Consider the following 26795-nt stretch of genomic DNA (forward strand, 5'->3'; position numbering starts at 1 on the left):
CTTGCTTGAAGATGCTTTATCAACAATATATAGTTTTGTATGAGGCAAGGTAGTAGTAATGTGTAGTAATGGCCCAGCAAAGCAGCTCCCTATCAATTAGGTTTCCTTTTGGCTGTGGTACTAAAGTTGCTTTGCAGGTGTCTCATCGTTCAAAGGTTTGTTTTAAATTGTTTCGTGCAGAATACTTCTTAGGTGGATGTTCAAAACTTCAAATCGGTTATTTTATGCTACTGATCAACAGGGTTGTGTGAGGACGTACATAGGCAAAAAAATAGCGTACACGGAATATTTTTACAAGGATGCATATTTCATAAGTCACCTGTTTCAATAACCTTGTAAGGATAAAGACAGTCTAATAAATTTTGTAAATATAATTAAGTATGTTAATGTCCTTCTTTGTCAAGATAACTAGTAAAAATATATAAGGTGATGCCAAGTAATGTGCATCCACGGACTGGCTTTCGTTACTTGTTTGATATCTGACGGTTATTCTCTGGCGATACGCCGGTTTCCCTCATCGTTAGAGAACCATTCGATGTGATTACAAAGGACTGGCACTACTTCCAAAACACCACAGCATCAATCCTCACTCCAGTTATCGTTTGGTTTCAGTTTACTTCACCAAATTTCTCGTAATTCAATAAGTGAGGTTGTGACAGGCATCGAAATGGTTGTTTTGAAAGGTGTTCCGCGTATTCTATCTCCTCAAATATTGTATGCACTTGCAAGAATGGGTCATGGAGATCAGTTAGGTATCTTAAATTGCTTACGTTTGTGTTCGCGACTTGTAAAATCATGTTGATCATTCATTTTGACGATTTTCGATTTATTTTTTATCAACTCTAATTCAACAACATTAATTTGCAACAATGCATTTTGCTCTTTAAGTCCTCGCTGACGCCAACTTCCCTTCAAGTTCTGTATGTAACAGTGGCCCAGAAGAGCTCAGAGCTGATGGTAGGTCAAGTTTATAAATGGTGATTATTTTAATAAAATTCAAAAAGATTTAGACTCGAATTAAGGTTTCGTGGCAATTATCTAGGTCATGGTATACCTGAGCTGTTAGAAGCAATTTTGAAATTTTTTCCATTGGATACCTATGTAAAGGAGCCGGTTAGTAATTTTGTGTTAATAAACATGTGATATAGATAATTGGAGAGGGGGGGGGGCACATATTCACATATACATGTTCTGCAATATTAAATTCCTTTGAAATCTGTTGTTTTTTATGGATTAAGACATGCATATATGAATTTTCACACACACACCCTTTAATCAACTACTTTGCTATTTCACCATACGAGAGTTAGAAATAAAACTGCTTGTAGCTTTGTCTCATGTTTATCTTGATGGTACATGACATTTTTTATAATGTGTTGTAATGTGCTCTGTTATAAAAGACATTTTATTGTTATACATCAGGTGAAACTGATGCAGGTTACTCAAAAAGACCTTGATGAGGGAATGGGTATACCAAGTGTTTGGGCAAAGTACAAGGAGATCATCGACAAAGCTGAAGGACACAAGGTGCTGAAACATCTACTTTCAAAGATACTTTTGTAAATGCATTACATCAGGTTCAGTTGACTTCTTGGCATTGTCGACTTCATTTCAAGAATGTTTGTTATAGATTTGATTGGTTTAAAATTTTATTGTAATGGGGGTTTATTGGTCAAGAAGTTGCTGACTCAGCACTAGAAGTGACATACATACACAGGAGAACACACTGGCTTCATTTAGAATAAAAAATTTATGATATTCTAAAATCTTAGTGAAAAATAATGTCTGAAACTATAAACTTGTATCATGAAAGCTATATCTTCAATTCATGTAGTCTCCAATACTGAGTCATCGACTTTCAGATCCAAGTGGCTCATAAAGATAATGTTGTTGCTCTATAAAATATATTTCAGATATTCTTGAAATCGAATTAACTATCAGAAGAAGTCGTTTCCCTGACCCTAAAATAGCCACTTTTTGGATAATAATATAAATGCCTACTTTCAAGAGTACTGTTGCTTATATGATAACATGATTCTCACTGTAAAAATGGTTATTTAATTGCAAAAATTTTGCTGTCAGATGAGCCATTGGAAGTCCAACTACCTATTCCTTCAATGGTTTTTGCAGATTTTACATGCTGATAACATTAGCAACATTTTCGTATCTTTTCAGTTTTTTTTATACACACCCTGTGAAAAGAAGTCATTTCCCTGACCCTTATATAGGCACTTCAAGGATATTTTAAATTCCTACTTTCAAGAGTACTATTGTAATTAAGTACTGCTTGCCTTTTTTTTAGGTTTTTGTTGGTACAATTGAAAGATTTGAATTTTATGAGGTTGCAAAGAAATCATTTGCTGTGATTGCAACTGGGTGAGTGTCGTTTTGTATTTATGTAACACACGCAAGTTTGTATTATATGCTTTTTGGGCCCATTGACTGCTTTCCTTCTAAGAATACTGCATTGCTTTTATGAAGGATACGCCTTAAATGAAATAAGCATGTGGAGGTTTAGATGGCGAATGTGTTTACTTGATTCAAAACAAACACCCAGCTTAAATAAATTTACTCAAACTGTTGATTTTTACAAATTAAACATCTGAGTAAGGATCAAGGAATATATCATTAATACCTAAGAGGAATAATTTAATAGCTCCCTTTTTCATATCATGTTTTTTCTTCTGAAATCAGCTCTTTCGTTTCTCTTCCAGAGAGACTGCTTTGTATGGGAACATTATCCTTATTAAAGGAGCTCTGCCACCGGACACCGAAAATGAATAAAATATAAGGAAAAAGTGGAAACACGAGTGGAGATAAATCTACCATTGTGCATTTAATTGAAATAGTTAAAATTGCAAAAATTTGTCGTATTAATAAATACCAATTAGGTTACAAAATGTTATGATATCGTTTTTTACATAGTTATTTTTAACGTTTATGAGAGTAAATTTTCTCATATGTCTCGTTCCTTCGTCATGATTGTCAACACCAGTCTTTCTGATCCGTGGTTTTTTTGAGAATCAAGTTGATCGCAACGCTCACGTACTTAAGTACGCTGATGCACGGCTAATGACTTTACGGTTCGCTGTAGTTGTCACGAAGTATCCTAGTTTGTTGCCGCTGGACCAAAAGACGCACTTCGGGTGGACAACTTCGTATGATGGACAATGCCTCCTGGAAGTGGTGGGGAAAGAAATAGTTAGGAACGGACTCTGACGGTGAGACAATTTTTTTCCATTTTTGAAATCGGTACGCGCATGTCAAAGGCATTTTTTACTATGCTTATTGTGTTTTGAAGAAATTCTGAAGCATTTTGAAAATAGAAGCGAGTTGAAAAACTCTCTTAAACTCTTAAACGCCATGAAGAGGGGGCTGAAAATCTTTATAGTGTTAAATTTTACGTTTCTGTTTCTACGTTCGGACGAATACGTTTATGACTGTAGAAAGATCGATACTTGGTATAAGGCACATATTCATTAATTCATACTATAATCCGCAGAAAAAAATAGATTTCATTGTGACGTAGTGAAGCGTATCTTTCTTATATGAATGATGCCTTCTCCATTTTCGGTACTACCACGCCCTGGATGTATATACTTGTGAAAAAATATATACAAAAGTGACATAAAATTTAAGACTACTTTCGTGTACGCTCTACGTGCCTATTTTATTACCTTATACGTCAAGCGATCCAAGTTATTTCCGTTTACCTGAAAGATGAATTGACTTAATATTGTCGCCAGTCTTCTGTTCATAAATTATAATTAATTTTTTTTATATATTTTATCCTTACTTGTATCAAGATATCTCCAACTTCTAAAGCTCCACTTTTTGCAGCAGTTCCTTCCGGTACGAGGCTTTTGATGAATATTGGTTCTATGAATTTGTAACATCAATTAACAAAGAAACGATTTCACTCTGTTTTCACTGGCTTATGCAAACCGAGGAGACGGTTGGGAGAACTCGAGAACTGATCAGCGCAGGCACAAAATCGAAGGTCGAGGGTTGCACCTACTGTGCAATTCTTACAAACGTCTCCAAGGTTTGCATAAGTCATAAGAAAACACAAGAAATATATTATTTCTTTTATGAAATAATACTAGAATGCGGAACAGATAAATTTAAAACAAACGTTTTAATTTTCTTCTAACGTGTATTCATGAACGATTTGCAAATTCTCTTTGATTGATTCAATTGATCGCACTGTGGTCTCTTTTTCCAGGCTAATACAAAATCATCTATAGACCAATCATCGCACGTGTTTTTATTTGTATCATGATATATTACATGCTTACCGCGAGGTCCGCCCCCAATTAAACTCATTCCCAGTCCCGACTCTTGTTTGTAGAGTGTCACTTCAAACGTTTGTCGGCCATATTCGACTGGTTCATCTAAGTTTATCAAAACAAAAATAAAACATTTTCTTTTTCATTTCACGTTATTACTGGTGGTCTGTAAGAGGTTATTGTGTGCATTGTCGATTGTTAGAATAGTGACATATAGTCAAGGGTCGGTTGTGATTATTTCATTTAGTTTACATATCTCCCGGTTTTACTTTTTAGTGAGCAATTTACGAGTGTTAACGATGGTTTACCGAGTGTTTGCGAACTTTGGACGCTGGTCATTGAATCGGACATTGCATCATATGAAGGCTCGCACTTATCTATGACCATACGAACTCTTTTCCCAGCACTCCGCATGACGTCAACTGCCTATGGAAGAATATCCAATCAAATTGATCTTTCGTGTGAATGACATTCAAAATGTAAAGGAATGGACACGATCTAAACCAGGTTAGTATTAAAATACCTCTTGTCTTGTCACGCCGATTAAACTAACCGCATTCACGCACAAAATCCTATCTCCTAAAGGAAAGAAAATCTTAGAGTTAGAAATTCATACCGTATATGTAATGCAAAGTAAAGCACATTTGCTATGTTTTATTTCATGTCTGACGTCATGTTATTGTTGAAAACTGACGTAAGTGATTGGTTATGTAAAGAGGTACAAAGTTAAGCCAAGTTGAGTATTTTGAAATTGGTTCAGGTTCATCTTCAAACCACTTTAAGATGAACCTGGCTATCGAGGAACTACACCTGATCACACCAATTATTTTTCAAAATAAGAGAAGTTTCTTCGATAGTTGTCTTTTTTACAAATGTATTCGCTAGTGGCGTGCTGATCGCACAGTTTTCTCTTGCTGATGAAGTTCCTGTGCTCTTACTGTGAGAGATCTGGTGACGAGATCTGCACGCCTTACCTTGCTTGTAGCTATAGTGATTGCATGACATTTGATGTCTAATAAATGATATCGTACTACAGTTAAAATCGTTACGTATCAAGCTCAGAGTTATTTTTTTGTTGTGGCACTAATCGCTCACGCATTTGACGCAAATTTTCGTGCGGTGAAAATATTTGAATATTTTGATTTATAAACCGTATTTTAAATGTTGTTCACAGCTGACTATGAGGTTTCGTTATTGAACTAGATGTATTATTGGAAGGCCACCTTTATATGAACGTGTCTGTACTTGCATGAAGCCAAATTTTACCCCCAGTCACGCGCGTCTAGAGGTCGAATTCCGCATTGAAGATTATCGTCGTAAATGAACTTTCTTTTGGCCGTGCGTTGAAAGATTGGCACTAGTTAAATTACTGACTTCAAATTTTGGGGGGGGAGGTAGCCTTCCAGTTATATTCAATTCTCTGTGGTTTTTACCTACGGAAATTCGACCATCCAGATCAGCAGCACCGTTTGGATTTATTGTCCTGACGTAGATTCCTCCCAACTCTAGTCCTCCCTTCAAGAAAGAAATCTCAAGTTTTTTCAACTTGGAACGTATTGTTGTTTCCATGTTTAAGTGTTGCTTTTTCATCATGGCGCAGAATAATGATTATGCAGAAGGGTCACTCAGGTGTACAACGTGTCCTCATGTCGGCCATTATTTCAGCCAGATGATTAGGATTTCTTCACTTGTTTCCAACCATCAAAATTACATGACGTCAATACTTCATAATGAATTCAAGGATATTTTGACTTAAGAAATGACTTCGGATCATTTTAAAGGTTTGGAAAAAGTCAAAAACCCTAATCATCTGGCTGGAATAATGGCGGCCACCATGCGCGGCACGACATGCGCGAGGACAAAAACATCAAACACGAGCGACTCTTCTGTATATTCTTATTCTGTGATCATGGTATAAATTGCTGTTAGCATATTAAAAAGTTTCTTTACCACGACACTAAGGCCCAAACTTTGCTGCTGCTTCTGTAATTCAACAATAATGTTTGTTGGCTGCAAGAGATCAACGATTTTTCTCATTAGGACGAACTGTATTGAGACATCAACTACATCACAACACATTAAAGCATTGAAACATTAAACACATCACGAGTCGACTCGTTAAACCTTTAAAAACCCACCGAAGATTTCAAAATATCGGTTTCTATCGCTTTGGCTTTCTGGTCAAGTTGAGCTCCTAGTCCTTTATAACGTTCAATAATTACTCTGACGGTCGATGAACATGTCCTTAATAACTGCACGGCATGTTTTCTTGTACAATTTTCTAAATTCGCTCCATTTATTTCCAGAACGCGATCACCTTGAAATACAGGATGGCGCACTATGACGTCATGCACTTGTGACGTACGAGCTGCTTAGTTACTTCGAGTTATTTTTTCATGTTTATCGTAAAAATATAAGATTTCTTGTCTCGCCTGTTTGTTCGAATGTATGTAAAATTGACTAAGTCAACATACCTACTAAAATAGATCCGCTTTGCTCTGCTGCTCCGTCTGGTAGCAGAGTTTTTACGAAGATACCTCCGATCTCTGGTCCACCCTGATTACATAAATAAGATAAAATTAAAATTTCATCTATACACGATGATCATGCACGTTAACTGTAGCTGATTTACTATCCCTGTCTAGAGAAGGTAGATTACTTATAGTGCAATGCTGTATGTATTTTAAGCCTCCTCTCTTGATATTTAGACCTTATGTCCTATTACTGTTAAATTCTATGATACTTGTACTGTTAAACTCTATGGTACTTATAACCGTTAAATTCTATGGTACTTGTACTGTTAAACTCCTTGGTATTTATACTGTTAAACTCTGTGGTACTTATACTGTTAAACTCTATGGTACTTATACTGTTAAACTCTGTGGTACTTATACTGTTAAACTCTGTGGTACTTATACTGTTAAACTCTGTGGTACTTATAACCGTTTAAATTTATGGTACTTATACCGTTAAACTCATTCCAAAACTTCCATTTAATTTTGGCAATTCAACTGTCAGACAAATCTGTAACGAACCAAAGAATTTAAAAAAACTTTACAAAAACAAGAGCCAATGTTCTAAAAAACGTAACGGCAGGAAAAATAACGTACTGGTGCATCCTTCTCTGACTGTTTCATCTTTTCGATATTACGAAATGTGAGCGGAATTTGTTCAGTTGAAATGTTTATATGATTACGAGAGGCGATTGACGACAACGACAAAGCTTCTCCGCTTTGCATTTTTAAAGTTACTGATTGCGGTTTTCTTCGAAGCATTTGTACAACCTGGTATTTTAAAAGAGTTAATTTTAAAAACGCGTTTGAGCTCTTTAATGTATCCCGATTCGACTTAGCCATGAATGTTGTTGTTGCTGTTGTTGAGTAATAAAAAAAAACTTTTCTTTGTCTAATGCAAGGCTGTGTAATTTTGAAACATATTGCATGACGATATGTTTATAGAGCTGGTTTACATTCCATAGAATCATTCGTTGTTATGGTATTATTTTCAATAATCGTTTTGTTGGCAAAAAGTAGCTTGTATTGTGTTCATTTGATCATTAAGAAACCATTAGACAAAGTTTAATTTTGTTACATATAACGAGCATGATTTTTAAAGTAGATAGTTTTGTACTATGTTGTCTTTTGACTGACGTTAACCGAGTCTGTATTTTTATTGTACCTGAAATATTTTAGCAAATATCCTACCTCTTGCGTGCTTTTGTCTCCCACCGGTTTTCCATCGATTTCTAAAAGTTTATCTCCTTTAATAATTGAGATGACGAGTTATTAGTATTTGATCACATTGACTGGCGAAATTGTCGTCAATTCAAGGAAGCATTATTATCAGTGACTGAAAATTTCCTTGTGTACAACATAAGTTTTAATGCTACAGCTGAAATGTAGAATAATTAGACAAAAATATGTATATAAATATATATGAACGAATGATACTTTCTAGCATGACGAGACAAATGGAGTTTCCAATCTTCGTTGAAAAGTCTCCAGATATTTTAATCTTTAACGCTCCTCATCTGATCTTTAAAACCCGATGCCTACGTATAAATGCATGAACTCACCTACAAGCATTTTACCACTTCTTGAAGCAGCACCGTTTGGTTTGACTGACTTAAGAAAAATTCCATCTTCGTTTGCTCCACCCTGTGTGTTTATACGTCATTTTACATGATTGTGTTTACCGGCATTAGTAGGTTTGTAATAAAGCGATGTTTTTGTCAGTCGTTCTTCCAACTTACCATAACATTAAAACCAAAACTTCCCTTTTCTTTGATAAGTTCGATTTGATATTTGTTTCCCTGCAAAAAAAAAAAGGAAAAAACTTGTAAGAAATTGGTATTTAAAAAAGTAACTTTTAGTTTGAGGATGTAAAAGATAATGTTATCTTAAGCAAAAACTCTTTTTCCATTTGGCAATTTTTGAGCAAAATATTTCGAAGAATGTGATATAGCAAACTTGTTGTGAATTCATTGTACTTTTTTATGAGCATTTTTTACTTGTATTGCAGAACTACATTGACAGCATTATGTGGAACATGCAGGAAACGGAAGGTTTGTTGAAGCTAATTTGTTCTATAGGCTTTGCACTTGAATATATTAAATATATTTATGATCAATGAGAAATTACAAAAGTTATTCTTCTTACTGAGAGTTGATTAAAAGCCGATCCATTAGATCAATATATTTATGATCATGAGAAATTATAAATTTATTCTTCTTACTGAGAGTTGATTAAAAGCCGATCCATTAGATCAATATATTTATGATCATGAGAAATTATAAATTTATTCTCCTTACTGAGAGTTGATTAAAAGCCGATCCATTAGATCAATATATTTATGATCATGAGAAATTATAAATTTATTCTCCTTACTGAGAGTTGATTAAAAGCCGATCCATTAGATTGTGATCTGTCAACTGATCTTGTTTCTTTACCGTTGTTGGAGTTATCGACGTAATTTTCCGGAGCTTTTTTATTGAAGAAGGAATATATATTATGTATTTGATCATTACATAATTGATGACAGTATAGCACACATGAACTTCTATGTTTGATGACATTGTATAACATACACTTTTCTACTGGTGATGACTGTATAAGATACACTTCTCTATGGTTAATGACAGTAGAACATACACTTCTCTATGGTTGATGACAGTATAACATACACTTCTCTATGGTTGATGACAGTAGAACATACACTTCTCTATGGTTGATGACAGTAGAACATACTCTTCTCTATGGTTAATGACAGTATAACATACACTTCTCTATGGTTGATGACAGTATAACATACACTTCTCTATGGTTGATGACAGTAGAACATACACTTCTCTATGGTTGATGACAGTATAACATACACTTCTCTATGGTTGATGACAGTATAACATACACTTCTCTATGGTTGATGACAGTATAACATGCACTTCTCTATGGTTGATGACAGTATAACATACTCTTCTCTATGGTTGATGACAGCATAGCATTCTTTTTTTGATGAGCCATTAAAGTATAACAGACACTACCTCGTGCCTCAGTAAAAAAAAATTCACTATTTACAATACGTACTGTCAACAGCTTGTTTGTCTTTGGACTCTGTCAGACTTGACTCCATCACGCTATGGAAGTCATAAAAGTCAGTACTTATGGCAAGGAGATAGCGGGACCTTATTGGAAAGAAAATGTAACATAATTATCTCAGAAAAATCTTATGGCTCTCTTTCGTCATAGCTGTGATCTTACTGTTTATATCCACTTGTAAAAAGGATCATCTTTTCAATTTCTTTCGTGCCTTGTGCCTCAATGAAGAATCTTCTCCTCTAGTTTTTAAAAAGTTCCCACTCGGTTAAATGACTTGTGTATGACGCAGGATATGACTGGATTCGCATATAAATTCTTTAGTTTATAAGTGACTTACGTAAAATGACATTCTTTTGATATGCTGCCAAGGATGGCGAAAGATTGGTGTCTTCATAAAGCCTCGTTCCTTCAAAAATATGAAATAAAACTGTGTTTTAAGGTTGTCGAGCAATACGACGGTGCTCACGTTGTTGTTCGTGGTCAGAGTTCATGGTTAGAGAGTTTGAGACTATGGTGTATGATTTAAAGGTTAAACTGCTCCTATTGACAGTAGAGGCTAAACTCTTTTTGTTCTCGGTTTGAGAGTTCAGCTGGTTCTCGTTTCAACCGTTCAACCATTTTTTTTCATCCTTACTGAGTTTAACGATGGTACATGATCAATGGATCAAAATGTTTATGTTGATGGTTGAAGAGCAGAACTATAGCACGTGGTTCCCTGTCCTTGTTGGGGATTACAGAGTATCACAATGTTGTTGTAGTAACTGATGGATTTGTGCTCTAGTTTTTATAAGATGTCAGTAAGTCAGTCCAGTTTGGATTTGATATCAGTGGCTTGTTTGAGGATGTGTTTATGTGATTCTAGCCAAGGAAAGGAGTGCACACCCTCACGCACCCCTTTCCTAAATCCATCCCTGGTTATACTCACTTCATACACCAATATCCCTCGAAGACAAATTCCAAGACTAAAACCTCCTCTTCTGTCTTTCTTAAACTTCGAAACTTTGTGGAATAAAACTCCATACTCTTGAAGTTTTTGCGCTTCCTAAGTTTAGGAATCATGTCGAGCATTAAAAGTAAATCACGTTTGGCCATATATTATTCTTATATTTCCTAACAGTTTTGTTTTCTTTTAGAGAGATGCGATTACCTTTAAGAACTCGATTTCAGCTTGTGCCTCTGTAAGATTGCGATGAGAGTGATGCATTTTGGGTAGTTGATGACGTATCTGCTCCGGAGTCAACTTCATGATGGCCTAAGAAGTGGAAGCTTATCGTCACAAATATTTGAAGTATGTACAACGTTTGAGCATGAAAACTTAAATAGTTATTCGATCTTGCCGGGTTTATTGAATATCGCCGTGTTTGTTGTAGAGATTTGCGGAATTGAAGGAAAAGTTCGTATCAACGGACGTTGGCAATTTCTTATGATTGAATTTGGTTGTTCCATTCAGAAATGCTTTTGACGATTGAAGATCATTTGCTCATCAATGTTACGTAAGTTGAAATTTTAGTTCTTTACATTGAATCGTATGGTGACTTTCTTTGACAACGATTTGAACGTAATCCTTTCAAAAGTACCTATCTCATTCAGTTATAAAATATGCGCACATTATTATAATTCTATCGAGCGCGTGCCCAATAATCATGACTAATACCTACGTCATTATTATGACTTCAGCATTGATGCTACTCCTGTAACTTATTAGTAGCAACGTTAAAAAGTCTCGGCAATCGTCAGATAAGTAACTTGACAAACACAACACAATATGACTGTCTCGTTGTATTCTCATTAAGTGTATTGCTTTAAAGTAAATGGTTTGAACCCCGGAGTATCGTTACATGTTTGTGGATGTAGATCGTCCAGGTTAGTAAAGTCCTGAGAAGGACTGTTTTTGTTGTTGTTGACTGACGTTTCGACAACCTTAGCGGTAGTCATCTTCAGAGTCAAAAAAAAAGAATTTTGAAAAAAAAACGGAAAAAAAATGGACGATCTACATCTACAAACATCTATTGCTTTAGTGAATAATTAGCACATGATTAGAACGACTTTTTACGTCTGCAGTGCTTGAAAATTTTTGAAAGACATTTTGGGAGGGCGAGCACACGTCCTTTAAGTAACTTTACACTGTGGAAGTGTGAACATACCCTTTGAGGAAGATACTTTTCCGGAGCAAAATACAAAGAGCTTGGCCCTCCTGAACCTAGTTCATGCCGGACCTCTGCTTGAAGTGCGTAAGAGGCCAGCAACAATGCCGTTTCCTCGTGGACGTATATATTTCCTTCTAGAACATCTTTTCGTAGTTGCAGATAATAAAGATGTCTGGTGATTTCATCTCTTCAAGACGAACAAAACAAATTAACGAAACAGTGCAGAAATTTCCATCGTTTCATAAAAATTTTTATCAACTTACTTCAACAGACAAATGTTTTCAACGTAGAATTTGACTCGAAAAAACATTGTAAACATAAGTGATGAATTACGTGAACTCTGAAAAAAAGGAAAACGTTTTTCATGTAGTTTTTTTACGTCATGAAGTATTGGTTTAAACCGCTGACACAGCGCTTATCGTATTTCTCCCTTACGTCATCTCGCCAAAGATTTGGTGCAAATTTCGACAACTTTGATATGCGATCCTTTAAGTTTACAAATTGCTGCTCGGATTCTGAAAAAAACATGCGCTTTCTACATTTGCTCCACTGTACACTGCCTTTTACTGAGATATCTTCACCCCCATAGTCCAAATCTACCATTTGTATACCTTTGATTATCATCAAACCAAAATATTTGCTTTCACGAAGGTCGATATGTTTGACCACGTGGTTGAATAGATCCTTACCAGTTGCTGTTTTCTATAAGAAAAAATCTTTTGGCAACTTATCGATGCAATTTAGGTTTATCTGCTTAGATTTATGTGTATAACTGAGTGGTTTATGTTACGAGTTCACTTTAGTTACTTTCTATTTGTTTCCCTTAATAATTCTATGAATGCTTGAGTAGTTTAAGTTACAAATTCACTTTAGAAACTTTATATATGTTTCTCTAAATAATTTACCTTTTTTTTTGAACAGTAGATTGTACGACTGATCTCTCTCATATTCTATTGTATTGCATTCTTTGCATGCAAACATGATCACATTCACTTACTGGTATTCGGACGTTGAGTCTATCTCCTTCTAACAAAATCACCGTCACTATTTTCTCGCCCTCTCCGATCTCATGAACGAAAAAAAACGAAACTGATGTCATGTTGTATGTCATTTAGTTCGCTGCTTCATTAAACAAAATGGCACGGAAGCTGGGGTTAAAAATGGCACGGAAGCTGGGGAGGATTAAGGAGTTGTGCTTTCATTGTGTTTTCATCATTCTTGCATATTATGCTCACTAAAAGTTCCACTAAAGATTGTCTTTTCTGTTGTCGTAGCAATATACACATGAACGATTTCTGATACTTCTGTACATTTCTCTCTGTATATTTCTGCTTTTCTATTTTGTAGTGTTTCAAACCTCATGTATTATTGGCTTTTCAATTTGATTAGGACACTGTAGTATATTTCTATCCTTCAGTGTTTATACCTATTGTGAGTAGGACACTGTAGTATGTTTCTATCCCTCAATGTTTCTGCCTATTGTGATTAGGACACTGTAGTATATTTGCTTACTGGGACACTGTAGTATATTTGCTTACTGGGACACTGTAGTATATTTCTATCCCTCAGTGTTTCTGCCTGTTGTGATTAGGACACTGTAGTATGTTTCTACCCCTCAGTGTTTCTGCCTGTTGTGATTAGGACACTGTAGTATATTTGCTTACTGGGACACTGTAGTATATTTGCTTACTGGGACACTGTAGTATATTTCTATCCCTCAGTGTTTCTGCCTGTTGTGATTAGGACACTGTAGTATGTTTCTACCCTCAGTGTTTCTGCCTGTTGTGATTAGGACACTGTTGTATGTTTCTACCCCTCAGTGTTTCTGCCTATTGTGATTAGGACACTGTAGTATATTTGCTTACTGGGACACTGTAGTATATTTGCTTACTGGGACACTGTAGTATATTTCTATCCCTCAGTGTTTCTGCCTGTTGTGATTAGGACACTGTAGTATGTTTCTACCCCTCAGTGTTTCTGCCTGTTGTGATTAGGACACTGTAGTATGTTTCTACCCCTCAGTGTTTCTGCCTGTTGTGATTAGGACACTGTAGTATATTTCTATCCCTCAGTGTTTCTGCCTATCCATTTTGTTGGGACACTGTTGAATTTCGTAATGGCTAAAATAATCAAACGCATCTAAAATAACTATTGCTGCTGCTAGTATTAGGTATTTGCTTTTCACCTGACCCCATGATGGAGTTATGTTATAGCGACTGTTTTATTATACTATGAATATAGGAGTTTGCTACTGCATCAATTGTTAATTTTCTTTATCATGTCTCTCGTTCTCGAAACAACATTGAAAAACATTTGCCTCATTATAATATCTTCCTTCAATGTAGAACATTAGTATAAGGATTTCAAATTCCTTACCACTTCTGGAAGCGACATGAGTTAAACCATTATACATAACAATCTTCTGTTGAACAACTTATTCCATGGCTGTTTTTTTTGTCAAATCCTTGTCAATTAACGTCGTTCACTCTGTTTTCGTTTCGTTGCTTCTGATCTTACGTCATCTGTAGTAACTGCTGAATATATACAAAAATTATCACCATAGGGTGCACGTTATCTTTCTTATTCCCTTAATATATAAAGATTTGCAAATGTGCTTCGAAATTTATCTTTATATTTCAGGATGATCCTGTAGTTATTGGATTGTCTATACCCTACGTAGCTACGAGAAAACCAGACAAGTTGACGACAAAAAAAGGTTTGTGGCATAATTTAGAAAATTTCGGTGCTTTTAGTTCATTTATTTTTAAATCAAATTCCCATTGCATCGTGTTATTCGCGGTTTACCTCTCTTATAAAATTCAAGTATTGAATGTCCAACGATTTTTTCCATCATTCAAAAAACCGCGTAGACTAATATGCCGACCATTTATTAAAGTATAAACGGGCAATCATGCTTTAACTCAAATGTATTTTACTGAAATTACAAAGGAGTCATGTAGATCTTTCTTATGTAATTTCGTTTTTATCAACAAGAAGCTCATTATGGTTTTGCATACACTTGATAAATTGACACGAATGCACGCAACATTGGTCAGATACAAGTGCCTATACAGAATAGAAAAGGTGGCTCAGATATTTTATTTTATCGTAGTGTAGCTATAGTCGATGACCTGCATCTACCATTACATTTAGGTTTTACCAGCAACAAAAATGTATAATACACAAATTTATCACATTAGACATGTATGTAACAACACTACGTATAGAATATAAACGACCCCTTTGTCATCTTTTTCGATAATTGATCTGCATCCTAGGTATCTTTGGAACTATATAATTTTGTTTTCTTCTATATTTGAGTGATTTAGTACACCTTTTTGTTTTCAATACATTCGACCATATATATAAACAGCTAAAACAAATATTATCCACGTTTTTGCAAAAACTACCTGCAAGCACACATGGATTTTTTTGTTGAGTTTTGTTGAATGTGTCAATATTTGAGACTTGCTGTGCAAACATGCAGGGGGTTTTCCTAAACATTCGTTGCCTAGCAAGTCAAATTCTTTTGTCAAAGTGTGTGATGGCTTGGAGTCTTAGTAATTCATCGTAAAATTATGTAATATCTGTAAAATTATCGCATTTGCTTGAGCGCTGTGGCTATTTTCGCATAACGTTTTAGTTAAAAACTGTGACATTTCCTCTTTCTACGTCTAAATGTTTTGGCACATATTGTGTATTTCTTAATCCATCTGTCCTTTAATGTGATTTTCACGTAATATCTTGAGTTGGCAAGAGCTTACCTTTTTTACGCTTATCCTGAGAAACATTCACTTAACGTCGCGTGTAATTAACTGGCAGCATGGCGTGTGAACGTCAAACGTTGTTTCTATGCCGTTGAGAATTGAGCAAATGTGTATCGTGTGTCAGGAAGTCGATGCAGAGAAAGCACAAACAATTATTTACATGCGTAACAGACGCGTACAATGAATTATTGAAAGTTCAATACTCAAACGAAACACCTGCCGTTATCAAATATGGAAATGGTTTTGATTCGTGCCAGTCTTAAATGGATAGCCATCTTCATAAACATTCAAATCAATTTCGCTTGCCTTGTTAGAAACGCGCGCCTTTGGGAATTAGAGCAAAATGTAGTAGTTATTGGCGCTGTTTAATTTCAATCAGTATATTTTTCATATTTGTTTGATATTTTTCATGATTCTTACATGTCGTCTGAAAAAAAATCAAAACCTTTGTAGAATGTTTGAATTTGCTAAACGTTGACCAATTTCACAAATTCATAGCAAGATTTTTATTGGAATGCAGTTTTCAATCAATCCGAAATGATGCAAATTTTCACTGACGTGCAGATTTTTTTAGTTGTCTAATATTTGAGTTATTCATGTTTTAAAGTTCATTAAATTAATATTAACCTCTTTACATAACGGAATACTCCCAACCTTATTGACAACCAAATTATCTGCGGTAGTTCGGCTGTTGCAATTTTTACATTTGTTATATTATTAATGATTGTATTGTTTACAGTCATCCATTGAATACTCATCAACATCACCTATTGTCCTGTCTTACTCCTCTTCGCTTTCAGAATCTTCTTGCTCCAGGCATTCCTTGACTTCGACTATGGCGCTTCTTAAATTGATAAACTGACGTGCGAGGTTGCGATCTTCGTCGCGCATGCTCTTTAACTCTTTCATCAGCCAGTCACGTGACTCGTGTAGCGTCTTCATTCGTTCTTGCAGCGACCGTTTTTCGGTTCCCGTCGTCAAAAGGAATTTTAGATTCTCTGCGTTTATTTCCTGGTCTTTGATTATCGGCTGGGGTTCTTCATTGATAGCTTGGGATAAATCTGTGCATGATTGATACTGTGCAGGATTGCTTTTGTTGCTGGTGAGACTTGGGTTCGATACCCACGATGTTAAACCATTGATTTCCTAAAATGTAAAAATTTCTGGTTAAGTCGATTCATGCAAGCACAGAGAATTGTCGACTCTTTGTTTTCGATTCTATGTTTGTGTTCTCTCGTTCAGATAGGCCACATTGGTCCATGACCACATGGCTTATCTTAATAACACGGAAGATAACCTGCGTACAGGTGTTGCTATTAGACAATTTGACTTCTTGAAATGAAGACTTACATCAACCGAACTATTCAAATCACTGAATCCGTTCCTGTTTTTAAAACATTTTTTTCATTTCAACAGTTCGTTGAATATGGTCATTATCTACCAAGACAAAACACGCTCGTTTTTGACGAGTTCAGGATGAGCTGAAAAAACTGAAATCAAATCCAGGAGGAATAAGATTTAAACGGATGAACTTTTGTTCTCAAAATTCATTCAGTACTAAGCATTTTCAAACAATGATATGTTTAATATACTATACTTACCGGCGAAACTTTACCCTTTTTTTCCTGTGTGACGATAAAACTTGTTGTCTCTGAGCTGCAATTGGTCACCTGTTGAACGTTCATTCTGCCATGATCTTTATCACCGTTGATGTAGTTGTGTGTGCTTGTTAAACAACTGACTTCTGTTCTTCTTAATTTATCTGAGTTTTTTTTCACATTTTTTCGCTTCGTGGACTTACTTCGAATATAATCCTGAGCAACGCACTTTAGCTTGGACATTTCGTATTGCGTTTCTGATACAACTTGGTCTTTTGTTTCTTGTTCCTTTGTGAGTCTAATGGCTTTGTTGTTTATGCGTAAAATGTTGTCGGTCAAAGCGACACTTCTTGAGCGAGCATTATTCAATTTGTTTTGTGATTTCCTGCTCAGCTCTGTGCCGAAATCAAACTCAGATGTTATAACCATAACCTGACGCTCCCATCTTCTCATATCAAAGTTACTATTGCTATGTTCCTCGCAGCTCTGTTTTGCTAGTTTTCTTTCAGCGTAATCGTAGCTATAGTTGTTGTTCGAATCATATGTCATTAAGGGCTCCTGTCCATTCATTTGCCCAACACGAGATTCCTCTGGGAAATTCTCGTTATTAACTTTCACGAAAATGTCATCATTTAATTTGCTACCGGTAATTGATACATTTCTTCGATAACTTTCTAAATTTATCGCTTTTTTGAACAATCGTCGAGGATGATATGAATCTTTCTCAATGCTCGTCTCATTCTCTCGGAGTTCGCATCTCAAATGGGCCGGTAAAGATAGTGTTCGTTTTACTGCGGGATTTCTGCTAAAGGAACTGTCTTTTTCCGTAGGCGTCTCAAAGGGATCTTGGAAAACTTCACTTTCGCTGGACAGTGAAGTGTTGAAGCTGTTGTCGGTTGAGAAATGCGAAACGATGTCTTCTTCGCTCGAATGGGTGGTTTTTGAAATCTTGTTCAGATATTTCGTAGCTATTGTTGAATTGGACGTTCTGTGTTTTGTTTTTATTAGGGTCGGTGTATGATTAAGTTCACCCCAGTAAATTTCTCTCACGTTTGCGTTATAGGCATTCCACTGACTCATTTTGTTTGTTTGCCTTTTTGACAATCAAATCTTTATTACAAACTTCTTTCTTCACTTTATCTATGTGAACTATACTTAGTATGTCGTCTTAAGTTGCCCGAGCGATGCTTGCAATCGCCAAGATTGCTCTGATTTATCTTTTGCTTGGATTAGTTCATTTATGCCTTTTATATTAGGAGTGCTAGAATAATTTAACGACTCGGGATTGTTCTCAAGTGAAATATGGTTTTATTGTCTTATTTGTATAAAGATTAGTAGCCTCATTATACATTGTTAAATCATATCATTTGGAAAGGTCGTGTTCAACCTTTCAACTGATATATATGTATGTTTCTTTTGAACTTTTAACCTTATAAAAAAATACACTTATTTGATGGCACCATAAGTTGGCTAGTCGTTTATTAGTGGCTCAAACTTTTAGCCGAAAAATCGCTTGTGCAAACAAACTAGAAAGCGTTTAATGATCATGTGTTCGAGTGCACGTTGCACGCAGGCAGTTTATGTTGAGCTACCTTTGATGACGTCACATATAATGGTAATTATTACCGAATCTATTGTGCAGTGCATGTTAAAATCTCTGATGGACGACCAGACCGTGGAAAACGCTGTGAATAATGAAAATGTGAAAGATGGCGATTGTAATGGTGTTGAACAGGAAAATGATGTGGTAAAAACTTCAACAGTCCAGACTACAGGAAGCGAAAACGAAGATGTAAAATCGGTAGATATTACGCAAAATAATCGAGAGGATTTTGCAAAGACAAGCATCTCAGATAGCGATGAAAATTATGCCGCGTCGAATGTTTGTGAATCAGATGAAAATGCTTTCGCGCCGAGTCAAAATACTAATGATGTTGAAAAATCTACGAACGTAGATAATGTTGATGATTTGTCCAAATCATTGAATGATGATGTCCAACAACCAAAGTCTGGAGATGAAAATGCCGAACAGACGATCCCAAAGGAAGATCCGGCTGTAGATGAAGGAAAAAGCAATGAAAAAATGGCCAATGATCACACGATTCCAGAAGCGAAAATTTCAAATCATGGCTCAGAAACAAAAACTCATGAATTTGATGCACCTACTGAATTCGAAAACGATACGCCGAGCTTAGGAATGACAGAAATAGAAACTTCCTCTAAAAAAATGGAAGCACAACTAAGTGAAAACACAGAAGCAACATCGGCGGAAAGTCGTCCTCAAGACATAGAGAAGAGTGAAGATCTCAAAAAGAAGGAAGAACATTTGAACGTAGAAGATGAGGATTGTGTCGAAAAAGTTGAAGTAAATGCACATGAAGTTGAACCATCTAATAACTCCGATAAGAAAAGTTTGCATGTTGAAATGACAGAAGATGAAAATTGTTCAAAAGAAGTGGATATGAAAACACAAGCAATTGAGACACATCTTGAAATTGAACAAAAGAAAGAGAATGTAGAAGCGTTAGAGGTTGAAGTTTGTTGTGAAGAAACCGAACTGAAAACGAAAGATATTCAACCGCTTGCAAACTCTACTGAGAATGGGATGCATGTGAAAGAGGATAATGATTCTCAACAAGTGCAAGAAATTAATTCTTTTGTCGATTTTGAGAAGAAAAAAACAGAAAATGATACTAAAGTAAATGAAGATTTAAAAAATACAGAAACAGCTGGTGCACTTGACAGTCATGATACAAAAGATGGCCGCGATGATCATACGGTAGTCAAGGCTTCAGAAGAGACACAAGAAAAGAATGATAAAGCAGAAACCGACAATGCAGTGACTGAAAATAAGAAAACAAATGATGATAAAGTTGATGTTGACATGAAGAAAACGAATGATACCTCAAACGAGTCTTCCGAAGAAGCTCAAGAAAAGGATGATAAAGCCGCAACTGAAAATAAGGAAATGGATCATGATAATGTTGATGTTAAAATGAAGAAAACGGATGGTACTTTAAACGAAGCTTCAGCAGAGACTCAAGAGAAAGACGATAAACCGCTGACCGATAGTGGAGCGACTGAAAATAAGGAAATGGATCATGATAAAGTTGATGTTGAATTAAAAAATACAGATGGTACTCTAAACGAAGCTTCAGAAGAGACTCGAGAAAAAGACGATAAAGCCCTAACTGACAGTACAGTGATTGAAAATAAGGAAATGGATCAAGATAAAGTTGATGTTGAAATGAAGAAAACAGATGGTACTTTAAGCGAAGCTTCAGCAGAGACTCAAGAAAAAGACGATAAAGCGATAACTGACATTACAGTGATTGAAAATAAAGAAATGGATAAAGATAATGTAGATGCTGAAATGAAGAAAACGGATGGTACTGTAAACGAAGCTTCAGTAGAGACTCAAGAAAAAGACGATAAAGCGATAACTGACATTACTGTGATTGAAAATAAAGAAATGGATCAAGATAAAGTTGATTTTGAATTGAAGAAAACGGATGGTACTTTAAGCGAAGCTTCAGCAGAGACTCAAGAAAAAGACGATAAAGCGATAACTGACATTACAGTGATTGAAAATAAAGAAATGGATCAAGATAAAGTTGATGTTGAAACGAAGAAAACGGATGGTACTTTAAACGAAGCTTCAGCAGAGACTCAAGAAAAAGACGGTAAAGCAATTACTGACATTACAGTGATTGAAAATAAGGAAATGGATTATGATAATGTTGATATAAAAGCTACGAACATGAAGAATAGGGAAGTTGACCAAGAAGGGGCGCTAACTGAAGAAAATATACCTACTAATAATGACATTGTTGAGCAAAGTTTCAATGGTGATAGTATTCAAACTGAAGAACACACATTCGTTGAAAATAGTAAAGAAAGTCTTAGTGATGCTTCAAAAATAAACGTCGACGAATTAACGACAAAAGATGACCAAACAGAAACTGCGGAAAAGGAAGATTCAACAACTGACTTTGTCGACATGCATCATGAAGACTATGATGTCGATCAATTTGAAAATGAAGATATTCCAGAAGAAAAAGAGCTCGACTTTCCACTGCAAAGATCTCCAAGTCCTGGTAACATGAGTGAGAAAAAACCTAGTATTATTGATGATGTTAGGGACGAAAAAACACCTGAAGGAGAAGAAGCAAATGGTGTTGAAGCTACCGTGTCACGTGATCATCACATGCAAAAGCCAGTGATAGAGATATCTAGTGACTTTTTGGAGCTCTTGGAAGGATTCTGCATGGCTGCTGTACAGGAGTTTCCAAGCAACGTAATCGATTTTGCCTACAAATATTTTCAAGCGATTCGTGAAAAGCGCAAAGTTCTCAGAAGTCAGAGCATTGATGTTTCAGACATAGCCCTGATCTCTGACATTCACTGGAATGGAAATATTTAAAGGAGTAGAATATAATTGAAATAATTTATTTGGCGAGAGACCGTAATAAACTAAATGACAAAAAACGGAGACAGGAATTTTGATAAGATCATCGATAGTTGATACAAAATTCATGCACCTGGTGCTAAAATGTTCTTCACAAGTTGTAAAATGTCGAGGCCCCTTGGCTTGGTGTGTCTATTTGTGTTGTGACGAGCACAGAACGCAAAATAATTATATTTGATTTTATATCATTTCAGGACATGTGAGTTTTCTATCTGTACAGCGTCGTCTGTTCTGCACCAACAGCAATATAGGATTGGATTGGATAGGATAGGATTGGATAGGATAGGATAAGATAAGATCATGTTCATAACGTCAGCAAAACGGAGTTGGTTTTTATAGTTGTTAAAAAAACTTCAGATAACGTGCTGGCTAATACGAATCAGACGTCTAAATTTTTTCTTTTACATTCATATTCAGGGTAATTATTGTTAATCTCCGGTCGGGTACTTTCTCTCTGGTTTGCTCGAAATGCATTCTGGGTTATTCTCACGTGTAATCTTCCTTTTCGACGAAGAAAGGCAGCCATTTTCTTCAAATTTGTAATTTGTGATTTAAAATCAATCATGGTAGGCTACAATGTTACTTATAAAGTCTGAGCTTTACTGACGAAAAATTTCTTTTCCTAAGCTTAACGAATTTGTTAAAATCGGGACCTTCATCATTTTTAAGACCATCTTTTATCCCCTTATGTTCGGCAGTCCTGTATACTATTGACATTATACGAATTGAATATTTGAATTGGCGCTATTTTTATTCGCTTGACTTGCAATTTTTATTCTCTTAAAGAGGAAACTAGTTGCGTTATGGTAGCTATCTTTTTGAAAAAATGAGTTGTATATTTTGAAGAAAGACATCTTTTAAACTCAAATTTAAGTTACAATTAGTTTACCTGAGTTCACAATATGTCTTTCTTTGTAGTATGGATTATTTTATAACTTATTTTTGGTTTTTATTTTGGGATTAATTTGCCTTCGTCACACATCACTGTTCAACGCACATGCATGCAAAACATTAAGCCTGAAATTATTCAAATTTTGTTCAATATATTTTTATAACTTAAGGCTGCTCGTCCATTAATTACTGTGTACAATGAGAAAGGTGAAGCAACTTCCAATACTGTAGCATTACCAGCAGTGTTCAAGGCTCCCATTCGTCCTGATGTTGTGAACTTTGTTCACACAAACATGGCTAAAAATAAGAGACAGCCTTATGCTGTGAGCAGCAAGGCAGGTCACCAAACCTCTGCAGAATCTTGGGGTACGGGTCGTGCTGTTGCTAGGATACCTCGTGTAAGAGGAGGTGGTACGCATCGCTCTGGTCAAGGTGCCTACGGAAATGTATCCTTATGTATAGCTGCTCTTTGTGTACTGTCATGTATAATTCGCCATTATGAATGCTCACTTATTTGTATAATGAATGTTACCTTTACTTGATTGTGGTTAGAAACTTAAATATTGTGTTAAAACAGCATATTTGTCATAGTGAATAACTAGTAAATAGTTCTTTAAACCAAAAAATGGTTTTTAAAACCAAAATAATCTTAAAACCATGAATAGTTGTTGAAGAGGAAAATAAATATAGCTATAAAGTTAAATGACATGATGCATTTTGGTAGACTTCTCATCAGGTGCCACATCATTTCAAGGTAGATATGGGACCTAATGAGAAGTCTGTCAAAATGCATTGTACCATTAATTTTATAGCTAACTTGTTTCTGTATTGACATAACTTTACCGATAAGTTTTTTGGTAGTAAATTAAAGTTATTGACTTGACTGCAATAAAGATGTGCCGAGGTGGTCGTATGTTTGCACCCACCAAGATCTGGAGAAGGTGGCATCGTAAAATCAACGTCAATCAGAAACGCTATGCAGTTTGCTCCGCCCTTGCTGGTTCTGCCCTTCCAGCTCTTGTGATGGCAAGAGGTCACAAGATAGAAAAAATTCCTGAAGTGCCACTTGTTGTTGCCAATGGCATTGAATCTGTGCAAAAAACATCAAATGCTGTTAAACTTTTGAAAGACTTGAATGCGTATGATGATGTGGAACGGTGCAAAAGCTCCAAGAAAATTCGAGCTGGAAAGGTATTGCTGACTTCTCATTTATCTTGGATTGATTTGTAACAAATTAATTAATTAATTAAAAAATTAATTTTTGCGTTTATTTTGGCACATTTTAATTATGAGATTTTGTTCTAATTGATTCTTTTATGACAAATGTTGTTAGTTTTACTGTGTATTTGCAGCAGAAATTGAGACAATTGTCATACTACAACTAGATAAAATGAATCCCACAAACAAGTGCTCATTGCTTGTGTTTTTTTAAAGGGTAAAATGAGGAATAGAAGATATGTGCAGAGAAAGGGCCCTCTCATCATTTACAATGAAGATCATGGCATTCGTCAGGCATTCCGTAACTTGCCAGGAGTTGATTTGCTTAGTGTGGATCGAATGAACCTTCTTAATCTTTGCCCTGGAGGACATTTGGGAAGGTAGACATACATGTATATACTTTTGAAAGTATTTGAAGTACAGTTGTCTGTGGCTATATTTAGTTTGGCCCGGAGGACATTTGGGAAGGTAGACATATATGTATATACTTTTGAAAGTATTTGAAGTACAGTTGTCTGTGGCTATATTTAGTTTGGCCCAGAGGACATTTGGGAAGGTATACATACATGTACATACTTTTAAAAGTATTTGAAGCACAGTTGTCTGTCGCTATATTTAGTTTGGCCGGAGGACATTTGGGAAGGTATACATACATGTACATACTTTTAAAAGTATTTGAAGCACAGTTGTCTGTGGCTATATTTAGTTTGTGGAGGACATTTGGGAAGGTAGACATACATGTATATACTTTTGAAAGTATTTGAAGTACAGTTGTCTGTGGCTATATTTAGTTTGGCCGGAGGACATTTGGGAAGGTAGACATACATGTATATACTTTTAAAAGTATTTGAAGCACAGTTGTCTGTGGCTATATTTAGTTTGGCCGGAGGACATTTGGGAAGGTAGACATACATGTATATACTTTTAAAAGTATTTGAAGCACAGTTGTCTGTGGCTATATTTAGTTTGGCCGGAGGACATTTGGGAAGGTAGACATACATGTATATACTTTTAAAAGTATTTGAAGCACAGTTGTCTGTGGCTATATTTAGTTTGGCCCGGAGGACATTTGGGAAGGTAGACATACATGTATATACTTTTAAAAGTATTTGAAGCACAGTTGTCTGTGGCTATATTTAGTATGCAGTGCTTAATAAAGTTAAATTTGAAATTCTTTTTTTATTTTTAGGTTCTGTATATGGACTCAAGGTGCTTTTGAGAAACTTGACAGCCTTTATGGCACATGGCGTAAAGCAGCCACTGAGAAGTCGTCTTATAAGTAAGTTGAATTTTCAACTAGCTATTTTCTTTATGGTTTTTACTTTATTTCTTTTTTTTTTTACTTAGCTTGCCCAGGCCTATTATGAAGAACAGTGATTTGGCCAGATTAATCAACTCAGAGGAAGTTCAAAGTGTTGTTCGACCAGCAAAGTAAGTATCTAAGTGGTGTTGATTATTCTTGAAAAGAATAATTTGAAATGCAATGCTTGTATAACTATTGTCATATGTGTACTGTCACATAGTTTGATGGGTATTGTTTTTGAAGCAAGGGTTTGTAACTTGTTTTATCTCTGTGTATATGCATTATATTGGGTGGCCAACTTTTCACTGGATTGATTTTATGGGGACATGTTGGGGAATGGATTGATTTTATGGGGACATGTTGGGAAATGGATTGATTTTATGGGGACATGTTGGGGAATGGATTGATTTTATGGGGACATGTTGGGGAATGGATTGATTTTATGGGGACATGTTGGGAAATGGATTGATTTATGGGGACATGTTGGGAATGGATTGATTTTATGGGGTCATGTTGGGAAATGGATTTATTTTATGGGGACATGTTGGGGAATGGATTGATTCTATGGGGTCATGTTGGGGAATATATTGATTTTATGGGGACATGTTGGGAAATGGATTGATTTTATGGGGACATGTTGGGAAATGGATTGATTTTATGGGGACATGTTGGGGAATGGATTGATTTTATGGGGTCATGTTGGGAAATGGATTTATTTTATGGGGACATGTTGGGGAATGGATTGATTCTATGGGGACATGTAGGGAAATGGATTGATTCTATGGGGACATGTCGGGAAATGGATTGATTTTATGGGGACATGTCGGGAAATGGATTGATTTTATGGGGACATGTTGGGCAATGGATTGATTTTATGGGGACATGTTGGGCAATGGATTGATTTTATGGGGACATGTTGGGCAATGGATTGATTTTATGGGGACATGTTGTAAAATGGGTGATTTGTATCTAGCATTTCTTAATATCAGTCACAACATTCAGGTTATATAACTGGCCTTATAAAGTTCTTTTCGCAATTTAGAGCTCCAGCCAAACGAGCACAGCTGAAGAAGAACCCTCTTAAGAATCTTGGAGTAATGCTGAAGTTGAATCCTTATGTGAAGACGAGCAAAAGAGCTGCGATTTTGGCACAAGAGAGAGCGAAGGAAGCGAGGAAAAAAGTGATTGACAAGAAACGTAAAGTTGGCGGGAAAAAGCAGTGAAATAGAAACGAAAATTCTGAAGTTATTCAATAAATGTTTCCTCTAAAATACATTTTCATTATTTGTTCGTTCTTTTTGTTCATTTTTGCTTGACATGGTGTAATCTCTGAATCCATATAGGATTCGAATTATGGCTGAATTGCGCAGACACCAGTGGCCTAAAGACAGATTTCGTTACTGGAAGGCGTGAGAGTAGGAAATTCGCACACATAGTTTGTCTAGATTAACTTGCTTCTATTTGTTTTTTAACTTTCACGAACATTTGAGAAATTACAGTTGAATTTCCCAACTGTCTGC

At 35.7% G+C, this 26795-nt stretch overlaps 4 protein-coding genes across 8 annotated transcripts; 3 read left to right on the forward strand and 1 right to left on the reverse strand.

Annotated features, from left to right (window-relative positions):
* Window positions 1-552: 552 nt before the first annotated feature.
* On the forward strand, window positions 553-2900 carry LOC124452313 (fucose mutarotase-like). The gene is made up of 6 exons (XM_047002900.1): window positions 553-752; window positions 889-957; window positions 1043-1113; window positions 1423-1527; window positions 2303-2376; window positions 2715-2900. Exons 1-6 carry the CDS (start codon window positions 668-670, stop codon window positions 2782-2784), a joined length of 474 nt encoding a protein of 157 aa, XP_046858856.1. The 5' UTR covers window positions 553-667; the 3' UTR covers window positions 2785-2900.
* LOC124452311 (tyrosine-protein phosphatase non-receptor type 13-like) lies at window positions 2812-16620 on the reverse strand. 5 transcript variants are annotated; one of them, XM_047002897.1, is made up of 28 exons: window positions 15795-15951; window positions 14407-14564; window positions 13028-13096; window positions 12642-12732; window positions 12466-12545; window positions 12294-12370; window positions 12028-12217; window positions 11031-11135; window positions 10809-10925; window positions 10221-10289; window positions 10046-10122; window positions 9872-9969; window positions 9176-9270; window positions 8542-8601; window positions 8365-8446; window positions 7994-8049; window positions 7400-7573; window positions 7257-7313; window positions 6764-6845; window positions 6428-6606; window positions 6240-6299; window positions 5723-5804; window positions 4813-4868; window positions 4598-4715; window positions 4299-4394; window positions 3797-3879; window positions 3678-3713; window positions 2812-3177 (listed from the first exon to the last, which is right to left on the reverse strand). In XM_047002897.1, the coding sequence occupies exons 2-28, from the start codon at window positions 14422-14424 to the stop codon at window positions 3079-3081; spliced, it is 2406 nt and encodes an 801-aa protein (XP_046858853.1). In that variant the 5' UTR covers window positions 14425-14564; window positions 15795-15951; the 3' UTR covers window positions 2812-3078. The 5 variants fall into 5 exon arrangements, with proteins under 5 accessions (XP_046858853.1, XP_046858852.1, XP_046858851.1 ...); XM_047002896.1 differs by lacking the exon at window positions 15795-15951 and adding an exon at window positions 16565-16620 and having other exon boundaries at window positions 12466-12732; XM_047002895.1 differs by lacking the exon at window positions 15795-15951 and adding an exon at window positions 16425-16542 and having other exon boundaries at window positions 12466-12732.
* A 2387-nt stretch (window positions 16621-19007) lies between these two features.
* LOC124452292 (titin homolog) lies at window positions 19008-21818 on the forward strand. The gene is made up of 2 exons (XM_047002871.1): window positions 19008-20035; window positions 20141-21818. Exons 1-2 carry the CDS (start codon window positions 19008-19010, stop codon window positions 21816-21818), a joined length of 2706 nt encoding a protein of 901 aa, XP_046858827.1.
* Window positions 21819-22295: 477 nt separating this feature from the next.
* Window positions 22296-26548, forward strand: LOC124452312 (60S ribosomal protein L4-B-like). The gene is made up of 7 exons (XM_047002899.1): window positions 22296-22429; window positions 22925-23200; window positions 23649-23945; window positions 24189-24352; window positions 25162-25251; window positions 25320-25403; window positions 26318-26548. The coding sequence occupies exons 1-7, from the start codon at window positions 22427-22429 to the stop codon at window positions 26496-26498; spliced, it is 1095 nt and encodes a 364-aa protein (XP_046858855.1). The 5' UTR covers window positions 22296-22426; the 3' UTR covers window positions 26499-26548.
* The last annotated feature ends 247 nt before the right edge of the window (window positions 26549-26795 follow it).

This window comes from Xenia sp. Carnegie-2017, unplaced genomic scaffold (genome assembly GCF_021976095.1).
Source record: "Xenia sp. Carnegie-2017 unplaced genomic scaffold, XeniaSp_v1 HiC_scaffold_24, whole genome shotgun sequence".
NCBI lineage: Eukaryota > Metazoa > Cnidaria > Anthozoa > Malacalcyonacea > Xeniidae > Xenia > Xenia sp. Carnegie-2017.